At 39.2% G+C, this 11,170-nt stretch overlaps 1 protein-coding gene across 3 annotated transcripts; it reads right to left on the bottom strand.

Annotated features, from left to right (window-relative positions):
• Positions 1 to 1,099: 1,099 nt before the first annotated feature.
• Positions 1,100 to 10,140, bottom strand: LOC119264234. 3 transcript variants are annotated; one of them, XM_037542320.1, is made up of 18 exons: positions 8,972 to 10,140; positions 7,887 to 8,212; positions 7,638 to 7,752; positions 7,468 to 7,530; positions 6,993 to 7,376; positions 6,795 to 6,893; positions 6,487 to 6,719; positions 5,799 to 5,977; positions 5,591 to 5,690; positions 5,106 to 5,453; positions 4,921 to 4,983; positions 4,757 to 4,811; positions 4,564 to 4,655; positions 4,354 to 4,468; positions 4,166 to 4,276; positions 3,718 to 3,885; positions 2,624 to 2,776; positions 1,100 to 2,483 (listed from the first exon to the last, which is right to left on the bottom strand). In XM_037542320.1, the coding sequence occupies exons 2-18, from the start codon at positions 7,971 to 7,973 to the stop codon at positions 2,278 to 2,280; spliced, it is 2,571 nt and encodes an 856-aa protein (XP_037398217.1). In that variant the 5' UTR covers positions 7,974 to 8,212; positions 8,972 to 10,140; the 3' UTR covers positions 1,100 to 2,277. The 3 variants fall into 3 exon arrangements, with proteins under 3 accessions (XP_037398217.1, XP_037398218.1, XP_037398216.1); XM_037542321.1 differs by lacking the exon at positions 8,972 to 10,140 and having other exon boundaries at positions 5,597 to 5,690; positions 7,887 to 8,346; XM_037542319.1 differs by lacking the exon at positions 8,972 to 10,140 and having other exon boundaries at positions 7,887 to 8,346.
• Positions 10,141 to 11,170: the final 1,030 nt, after the last annotated feature.

Below are 11,170 nucleotides of genomic sequence, written 5' to 3' on the forward strand. Positions count from 1 at the left end.
AATTTTTGTTATTCCTGGGGGTGTTGCTGGACCTCCAGGGGTCAAATGGCATTAAGAACTGTATATATGACTCTTCTATCATGCAGAACAACCTAGGCAGAGATACTGGGAGTCTGATACCAAAAAATGTTCCCTTCTTCCCAGTTCTTATGTTATTGCTTCTAGTGGCAGTTTGGAGTTGCACAGGCACAAGGTCACCAGGCACAGCGCTGCATTCATATGCAGGCTTTGCAATGCGCAGCGCTGGACTGGTGAAACCTGTGGAAATAAGGGAGACAAGACACCAAACCCAACGAGGACTAGGTGTTTTGGATTAATACTCAGGTGATTGGGAATTGGGTAGGGATGGTGTAAAGTGTGCTCCCCTAGAGGTGGAGGCAGGAATGGAGGGAGTAGTCGTGTCCCCAGAGCTGGGACGCCGACCCCCCGTGACACCGTGCAAACACACAGTGGGGCTGCCGAGTGCTGAAGCATGTAAAAAATACCTATGTCCTCTGTTGCATGATATTCCAGGCAGTTGCTAGGGAGTTACTATGTCATTGCTAGGGTGTTGCTAAGTAGTTGCTAGGGTGTTACCTGGCAGTTGCTATGACATTCCAGGTGGTTACTAGAGTTTTACTATGTTGTTGCTAGGGTATTACTAGGTAGTTGCTAGGGTATCCCAGGTGGCTGCTAGGGTGTTACCAAGTGGTTGCTATAGAGTCCTAACTATGTGGGTATGTGTGTGCATGCATGTTAGTGTATATGTGTATTTAGCAGAAGTGTCATGAGTGTGAGGGAGAGGGACCCTGCGTGTCTGTGAGACTGAGTGGCCTACTGCTGCATCATCGGTTTAAAAAACTGCCCCATTCATTCCTATGGGGATTTTAAAATATTTAAACTTAAATTTATTAAAAACTATAAATCCTATCGGATCCAAAAATACACAGCACAGGTCTCGTCATGATTATCTATGTAACGGTGTTTGCACAATTTTCCATCTGTGTTGGTGACCTACTTTTCCTGCACAGCATGTTTGCCCATTAATATAACTTGAAGATTAATGTAATGTATAGTGCATTTTCATGGTGAATAAAAAAAGACAAAGTTCTCTACCATAAAGATTCAGATACAGTACCATTTATTCACAATGTAAAGCATTTTTTTTCTTGACAATTGTCCATATTAACATTAGACTAAGGATAAATGCACAGAATAATACCAATTCAGCAGTATCCATTATGTGCACTGGAAAGTGTACAGCGCGTTTCATGATAGTATGCAAATTTAACTGTATATGCACAATGAAGACTATATACAAGCTTCAGGGGTCTTGTCTCCTGTGCAAAAACTGCCTCCTCAATTATATAATTACACACATACACACAGATATAACAATGAAATTAATTCAGGCTATTCTCAGGCCTGTGATACATATATAGTAATTCAGCACAGCTCGAATAAGACGTGAATGAGTAGGTGTCCTTTGTAATTTTTGTGATCAAAAGAACAGATTATAAAATTTAATAATAAAAAGTGTTTTTCACTCCCAGAGATGTCTTCTCCACCCAACACAGAATTGGCCAAAGCAATTACAGGTAGTTCTCGACTTACGACGACGACTGGTTCCAACAAACCCGTTGTAAAGCTGATTGGACGTAACTCGAGTAGGCTATATGTACAGTACTGTGTAATGATGTTATGAAAATCTTTAAATCATATTTTATCATCATTTTCCTTATTATTGTTATATGTCATACTTTTCTTTGTTCATTTTATGTCATTTGAAGCGTCTATTAATACACTTTCTTTTTTTTTTACAGTTAATTTAAAGTAAAACACTAATTGCAATTCAGAACATAACATATCTTCCGGGATGATGGTCAACCCCTTGTTATTCCGAGTGCCGATCGTGATTGTTTTTTTCCAGTGTCAATCAAAATACTCTTCTCTTCCATTGTGCGCTCTTTAGCTGAATCTCAAACCGCGTACTACAACACTAGAAAGCAAGCCTAAGTAGTGCACTACGCCAACGGCCGCTACTATTTAGGCAAGTCTCGGTTGTAATTCGGCTGTTGATTCGCTTTTCATTTGAGAAAAAGAACTAAGCACGAATTATAAGTTAAATTCTTAATTCTTAAATTCGTAGCTCACCTTTCATAAAACGGTCGTAAAGTCGAATGGACGTAAGTCGAGAACTACCTGTAAATGATGTGGTGATAATGCACCACATCATGCACCATAAGCTGTTTTGAAGCCCAAAGAACTAGACATGGGTATTTAATAATCTCAATGTACTTATGAAGAATCAATGTCATTGTCATCATCAGATGTGTCCTCCACATCTGACACTTGTTCCTCCCTGTCCTCAGACAGCATATCTTGGGATGTCATTTCTCCATGAAGAGCCAAGCTGAATGATGCTTTTGTGTGATGTACTTGGGCATTCACAACACTCAATCTCCTCCTCAACATGCTGTGATATCCACAGTGTGCGCCATTGCCTAAGAATTGGATGAAAAAGCAGATTAACAATGCCCCCCACACCAGGTTTTGCTGAAGCACAAATAGTCCTTCAATCAAGTTGCATACTCTTGACTACATACTACAAAAATGCTATTAACTGCAATGATGAAAAACTTACTTTGGTCCAGCAGTAAGGTTTTTAGACTCCCAGCAACACCTATGAGGGAGTTCAAGTGCCTCCTCATCTCCTGAACTACAATTTGCTCCTCCTCTTGCATTCTCCTGATCACCATCACCTGGTCAAAGATGGCCTTCTTTGTTCTGAGATCAGCTGTTCATAGAAAGAAATAGAAATATGTAAGCTTACAGCAAGTCAGACCTGCCAACCTGGGAATTCTTTTTGAGTAGCAACTTCTTGCGGTGGGGTGGCACAGCACATCACAGCAAGGCACGGCACAAGGTCAGGTACATTTGCACTCGGGCAACAGGTATCAGTGAATGCATGCATAAAAAACAAAAACATCTCAATCCAATACTCGAACATTTCACAAACATTTCACTCGAGCACAGAAAGCAGTCGAAGGTGACACATGGCGTGCGAAGACAATCGAGAATGAAAAAGGCGGTTTGAGCGCAACATGATGATAAACACGCACGCAGGACTTCTTGCTGTGCTCACGAGTTTCACATTCACGCTCGCAGGGGGATATTTACACAAGCGAAATGCTAAAACTTAAAAAAAAAAAAAGTTTATATTTTGCATCTTGTTTTTGAGTTGCCTAGTTTTGACATTGACAATTCACAATTCCCATATCCTGCCAGTTACCTCTGAAACTGTTTAGTACAGTCCTCCCTTTAAAACCAGTCACAGTATGAAGATGGACTGAGAGGGATGAAAACTAAATTCGTTACTTTCGTTTTGACGGCTCTCCGCTTGTAGCCTGTTTGAAGAGTTTAAAACTACCACTATGATTGGTCAAAGTCTTCCCAACTGGTTGCTGCCCAATGCAGTTACACCCATAGACAACCTGCCCAGTGCGCAAATGCACAGACAGTTGAACTCAAAGCCATCGATGGCTTTTCTCGTATTTTGAAGTGACAAATCGTAGCAGCGTAGTTTGATGTCTAAATGCGTATCTGCTACGCAAAATGCGTAAAGGTTGGCAGGTCTGGCAAGTGCTGGCTCTACCTATTAAGCAACACAAGCAGTTATTTAGGATGTATTTAGTATGCAAAAGCTACATTTGAGCTCTGTATTGTACATGTTCTTACTGGGTCCAAGATAAGTCCAGGACCACACAAAATTTTCAGTCAAGAGAAGCTCATCAACAGCAGGCAGAATGATGTCCGTCTGTTCACGTAGCTCTTCAATAGCAGAAGATAAAGCTGCCTTTTCCTCTGCAATTTTCTGGCGCATCTTATGTCGTCTCTTGTTGCTGTCTGCGGAAGAAAATATCAGTCTACTTATTCAAAGTTTACTTAATCAATATCACTATTCACTTTCACTTCACTGGAGAAATAGGCTGACAGTATTTTGTTGTACTGTACAATCCTATATAGGCATAATGACAATAAAGTTGACCTGAACTGAATATAAAGACCTGAATAACATGCACAACAATATTTACATAATTTACATGATGTTATGTTTAGTACATTACAAAAGAAAGAAACAATCAGTTGGCTGAAAGAAAAATTGCTAAATAATGAGGAATCATACCTGTCTGACGGTAAAGGCGATGTTTCCTCTGCATGACACTAAGGTACAGTCCTTCAATTTTCTTCTTCAGAATGACCTCCCTTGAGGCTTCACCCTCCAAACTAGAATTTGCTATTAGGAAAAAGTGACTTTAGAATAAAATATTACTGAATAAGGACACAAGATCAATATTTACTTCAGTATATTACCTTCAGGCCAGTGTTGCACCTCAGTGACCCACTGTTGGATAACAGCATCATCAATCCTTAACTCAGCTTTGAGCTCCTCCAGCTTAAGCTTATCATCTGCCACTCTCTGGACGGCCTTTAATATTACCAAATCATATCACCAAACATTTTTCAGTATTCAGTAACATTTTAAAAGCGTTAAGAACAGTTCCAGTCAGTTAAATGGGGTACCTTAGCATATCTTTGGGCCAATATTTTGTCCATGTTACTCATTTTCTTTTTGTTCCACCCCATTGCCAGAACTGTGAGCATGTCTGTTCTTCCTGTAAACAAAAAGTTTGAAACATTTAACTTCATTGTAATTTCAATGGCTGTGTATCACAAATACATGTGATGGGTTTATTGTATACCAAAAAATACTTACCACCTTTAGACATGTATTTTGTGGAGATAGCAGCCCTGGACAGGAAGCTATTTACCTAACATAGATATAAATGTCAGTAATTTTTCATTATCATGCTCGAACTATCAAGTCTCATTACAACCTCTACACTTCAACAGCTACATAGTGCTTTAAATTATCTTTACCTGCTCCACTTCCTCACCAATGGTATTGCCAGCGCCTTCTTGATTGCGTCCACCCCATTTCAACTGTAACACAGTTTTTGAGAAATCTTGGGAATAGTTTTCAAATTGATTTAAAATTCATATTTTGGTTTGTTTAGCCAACAGTTTTCACATAGCTGTTGAGATTTTATACAACCTTTGCTTACCTCACATGTCCAGGAGTGTGCTTTGGCATGCATCACTGAAAGAAGTGGATGCATCTCCAATAGTCCCTGCAGTTCAGAGCACTTATTGGAGACCTTTTCCAAATACGGATAATACTTGCATGCCACATCTGAACAGAAAAAGGAAACATTTGAGGGGGACAGTTCCTTCTGCAGATACAGAGGGTAAGCATAAATCTCCCCTCTGAACATATTCAGTGCTCTCAAAAGCACCCCATGCCGGCACACAGCGATTTCCAGCCCCTCCTCATCAATTTTTGAGGCAGATTTCCCAGAATGCTCTTTTGCAGCTGTCCATTGTGATGATCCGCACATTCCTTTCCCAGGAGTCTATAATTAAATAAAACAGCACAAAAATGCAAGGATTAGAAAAGAAAAACGAATGTGTTACACAAATAAGTAATTAATTTAAACAGATCAATGAACACAAAATATAAATTCTTAAAAAAAAAAAAACATTAGTGTACATTTACATGTTTGGTTGCCTGCTGGATTTGAGCAACAAAACTTGACACCTCCTCATCTCTGGCCAGGAAGGTGCCATCAAAAAGTCCCTTTGTGGCACTTCTGCACAATAGAAAAAGCTAGATTTCTGTAATGCTACAAACATGAACAGCTTTTGAAACAACATGTGTTCTGTTTGAAAAAAGAAGTATTCTGAACACAACTTCATACCCTGATGCATTCTTAAATCGGTATAATTTTCTATTTCCATCCACTGATACAGCATGCATTTGTGGTGAACATGCTGTACACCGGAAGGGCTCAACTTCCAACAGTTTGTCCACCTCATGCTGCGCGTAGCACCACTCCAGAAATGACCGCTGGAATGTGTCACCACATATTTTTCCGGTCTTGCAAAATAACAGAAAAAACACAAAGGTGATGAACTAATTGTACACATACATTTCTTCATTACATGTAATTAAAAAATACTTCAACACATTGTGTACCACACATTATACACCACACTGACGGCCAGAGTACAGCACAGTAAAGTAATTAGCTGATGAGTTAAACCAGGGGTGCTTGAGCAGGAATAAAATTACCAAACTGTGCAAAACTATCAGGGCATCCAGGTCCAGAGTTCCTTACCTCAAAATATAACAAGAACCACCAACACATTTTAACCTGTAAATGGGCATGTAAAAACCTCATGTGGGCATTTTTCACCCCAACCAAGGTCGCATACCTTCTATGTACAAATTAGAGAATAATGTAAAATAGATAAATGTATTCTACAGCACCTTTAAACAAATAGAAATAGGTTCTGCTTGATTGGAAAGACCATCTGCAGCCACAGTGACCCTTTGTGGATAAGACTGGCCCTGATCTACAACAAAGAAATATGATGCACGCTTACTCTGCCAAAATACTTTGTTCTTTCATCAAGCATTCCAATAAATGCTTGACGAGAAAGCCCAGGAGCCAGCTGCTTCAGATCCTGGAAAGACTGGAACAGGTCTACATGGAAGATGGTCTGGTGGTTGATGGTAGCAGGCCAATATCCACATTGTACTAGTTCATCAAGTCCAGTGGTCCAGCTTTTCATGCACTGAGAACAGCTCAATGTTGGCAAATTTAGTTGGTACCGTCCTGAAATCAAAAAGAGCTGTGTAAGCAGCATGAATTCAGTCGTTTGCATTTAATTGAACTGAACCAAGTACTTACCATTAATTCCAACAAGGATGACCTCTTTGCCACAGGTCAGCTTTAGCTGACTGGGAGAACAGGTACACTGTTGAGGTAGACGAACCGGCAACAGTCGAACTAAAACACAGAAGAAAAAAATTAATGGCAACAAAATTAATCAGAGCTGAAAAAACAGATGGCAAACACATTGCACAACTATTTAAAAGAATTTAAAACCTTCATGCTTTATCTGGTGTGACCCATCATTTTGAAGTTGAATGATCATGTTTGGGGCTAAGGGTTGATAGAATCCCTCAAACATGGCTTCTCGGTTATGGAGGATGTGCTGATGTATCTGTGTATCGCAGGAACTGCACAGGAACTGTCTTGGCAAACAATCTCTGCACCTCACAACAGATGTGTTTTGCAGGCAGATGTCACAGATATAGGTGTCTGTGTGCTCTGCGAGAAATATGTTTTTAACCATGGCTGATCTAGAAGCATTCCACTTCTCTGAGCTTTGAGCTTGCCGTTCAGCCCAGCTTAGTGGCACAGTGCCCTTCTCTTGTGGAGGAATGTCCCTGAGAATGTCTTGCAGTGCATTAAGTTCTTGAGCACTATCTGTAAATGTAAGACAAAAAATATTACTAAATTATTAAATGTGTGACTAACAGTTAGGTATGTATAATCTGTGTAACAGATTTCTACTGACCATAAGGTGTTGGCTCAGGCTGCTGAAATACTGGTTCAGCCACTTCAGAACTGCTCCTTTTACCTGAGTTTGGAACAAAAAGCAATGTGAGACCAAGGTACATTTTCATTATTAAACTATCAGAAGACCTGTACAATTCAAATTTAGAGACCAAAAAGAACATTTATTACGTGTAGTCGAGTTATAAGTCTTTGGGGGAAATTTTGGAATAATTTGTCCTGAATTATCCCTCTGTCTCCAACTAACAACACCAGATACGGGTTTTGCCGACCTTCTTTTCTTTGCCTATGATTGTAAAATAAAAATTAGTACACATACCCAGGCTCATTAAACTGCTTCAGTAAATATCCATAATAAAGATCATGCCATGCTCATACTGTTACCACAACATGTAAAAAGAAAAAAAAACACAGTATTACCAATTTTGGATTGAGCTCTGCTGCAAGTCTCTGTGCTTCCTGAAGAAGCTTGTGGAATTTATTACCAGAGTCTCCTTCAGAGTCCATGGTGTAAATGAAGGCAAAAATATGACACCTACAGATACACAGACAGACAACAGATGCACACACACAGACAATGCAGACAGATAAACAGGTAGACAGATAAACACCAAGACAGACAGACAGATATATGGATGGATGAATGGATGTATGGATAGACAGACAGACGAGTGGCTCTTAAAAGTGCCGTTGGGTCGCTATAAAGGATAGAGAGATAGATGGATGTGAGGAGGGATCTGAAAGGTCTGTGAAAAGAAAAAAAAAAGATGTCAAAACATTTAATGTTACCATATAATTTTTCGGAGCATATTGCAGATACTGTCAGTAATAAAAGTAATTAGGCCTCTCCAACTAGATTTGGTAGAGCACAGTGTGTGAAATGTTTGTGTGAAAATATCATTGTGCGTTTATACTCTGAAAATATTTTAACTCATTTATTAAATACTACCACGTATCATGAAAACTTCTTACTCATGTTTTCACAATTCACATATCAACCAGCTCTAGCTGTAATGTCATTTCTATATCATTCATTAATGGACATACAGTTTGAGTAATGTTAGTGTAGACCTGTGGATTATTTAGGTATACATATTAGGCACATGCTCTAATTAGGCCAGCTCTAATGCTAGCTAGCAAAGAACATTTTCACCTGTTAAACACCGACACGCATTCTTAGCATGTCAAAAGTAAACTACTACATGGTGCACAGGGCAACATAACTTTATAGAAATTGCGATACTTACAAAAGGAAGAGTGATTAAAATCTCAAGTTTATTAAAGGCATGCTAGCTAATCTAAGCTAGTTTACTAGTTTAGCTAGCAGCATGACCAGACTGTGCACATTTGTCTTATACTCTTGGGATGTTAAACCGAGCTCCTACTTAATATTGCATTTTATTTAAGTTTATATTAATGAAAAAAAACTGTTAATGTATTCAGAATTGCATGTGTCTGTTATTAAAACGAAGTCAAGTTAAGCACCGGACTGCTTACACACTCACCGTGTGGAGGGAAAAGCGAGCTGTGGTTCCGTGTCCAGAGGATCGGGCGGAAGTGCACACAGTCCGAAAGATGGGGGGCGCTCACTTTCACTTCAATGCATTAGCTTTCATAAATGAGGCTGTATGAAATGTAGTGCCCTAACTTAGACCCTCCCTTAAACGATCTTTGCTTCAAAACCTTGATATCGATGGTCGCAATCGCGCTCAAATTGGATAGCAACCTTACCAATGCAACCAGAACTTCACAGTAAGAGTCTTTGTCTGAGCACATTCTTGTTAACTAAATACATACATATATTGGGATGTTTCCATACGTGGTCTATTATGAATGAATTCCTGTTACAAGTGAGGTTAACTAAAACGAACAAGAATGACTAAAAGTAAATTCCTTTGTTAAATTGGCAACCTCGCACATCACTTCTGAAGATGTAAAATCCATCATTATTTGAGCTTGGATACTAATCAGTTCATTTAGGCATATCAGAACCTGAGAAGAACCAGAAACAGAGAATAAAAGAAGGAATACGTTTAGGTGAAAATTACGTTTGTCTCCACACATCAGAAAAAAGTAGCCAAAAACAAACCGAACAAACCCTAAACTATGAAACTATTAAACTCTCATAGTTTATTAATTAATAACAGAATTATGAATAATATATTAATTACTAATATTAATACTATTATTATTATTAATTAATAATAACGTGTGTGCTCATTGGTGTGTATCTCCGTCCCTTACTCTGTGGCAGGCCTGAACATACTGTGCTCCAGTGTATAGCACGCTTATATTTACCTCAGACATCATTGCTCAGGAAGGGTTTTAATAAAGCGATTATGTTGGTCTTTTTAGTGAAGAATTCTGACCGAATCCCACTGTATTCTGGGCATTCGCTCAGTAAGTGCATCTCTCTCTATGTCTCTCTCTCTCAACTCGTAAAACGTCAAATGTCTCATCTTTTTTTAGCGTTTGCGTTAATATACTGTACAGAGTAGATACTACGATCAGTTTGGACACCTAAATATAGCCTAGGGATCGATTTGTCGGGAATCGGCGAGTATTTACATGTATTTGATAGCGGCGTAACATTTGTACGCAGCTCTCTGCGTACGCATGAGTACGCATCCCAGTGTTTAGTTTTGCGTACGATTTCATACGCATAGGGAGTGAGACCGGGTTGGGAGTTTGCATGTTCTCTCCGTGTCTGTGTGGGTTTCCTCCGGGTTCTCCGGTTTCCTCCCACAGTCCAAAGACATGCAGTCAGGCCAATTGAACATGCTAAATTGCCCCTAGGTGTGAGTGTGTAGGTGACTGTCTGTGTCTGTCTGTCTGCCCTGCGATGGACTGGCGACCTGTCCAGGTTCTATCCTGCCTTGTGCCCGAAGACTGCTGGGATAGGCGCCAGCACCCCTCCGCGACCCTGATAGAGAAGTGGCTTAGAAAATGGATGGATGGATGACTGATTTTGAGTTTAGTGATCTTATATTGAGTAGTCCAAATTTTTGATCTAAGGTGTTAGTGCTATCATCTGAATGTGGATATATATTGATTAGGTTGTTTAAACGGGCTGATTGAGTTTTTCTATTAAATTTTTATTTACACCACAGACTCACACCACCATTATTAATAACCTGATCAATATAGTTGGGATTGGAACTGCAGGCCATGATTTCTATAGGACTAACTTTATTAGCAGGTAAATATTAGTTAGTTAGTTTGATAAATATAGACACTGAATGAACAGAAATGATTCAGGATTCAGTTCTAAATGAATAAAATAATGCAGTAATGAATAAATGGAGATTATACAGCTGTTCACTGCTGGACATTTCAGTTTGAGATTGTATGATGTTCCATTATTTCACTGCATTTCAACAGCAGCCTTCATCTCCCTCTTCAGCTCCTAGCCAAACACACCACACTGTCTACTCTTCCTGATCATTCTGAATGGAGTTTAAACAGTACTCAGGAATGAGTTTGGGGGTCTCAGTGGGATGAGGGCTGCTGTGAGTTTCACTGAATAAGATTCAGAAACAATAACACTGAAAAATGTAATAAAACAACTGAATTTGCACTGTCATAAAAGTATATATAAATCACAATTGATTACTGGTACAATTTAGTCAAACGCGTCTGATGGCAAAGTTGTTCAAACTGAAGACTTGAGTATTTTAGTTTTTTCTCAGAATATGATTCTATAT

The sequence above is a fragment of the Pygocentrus nattereri genome, chromosome 11, assembly GCF_015220715.1.
Source record: "Pygocentrus nattereri isolate fPygNat1 chromosome 11, fPygNat1.pri, whole genome shotgun sequence".
NCBI lineage: Eukaryota > Metazoa > Chordata > Actinopteri > Characiformes > Serrasalmidae > Pygocentrus > Pygocentrus nattereri.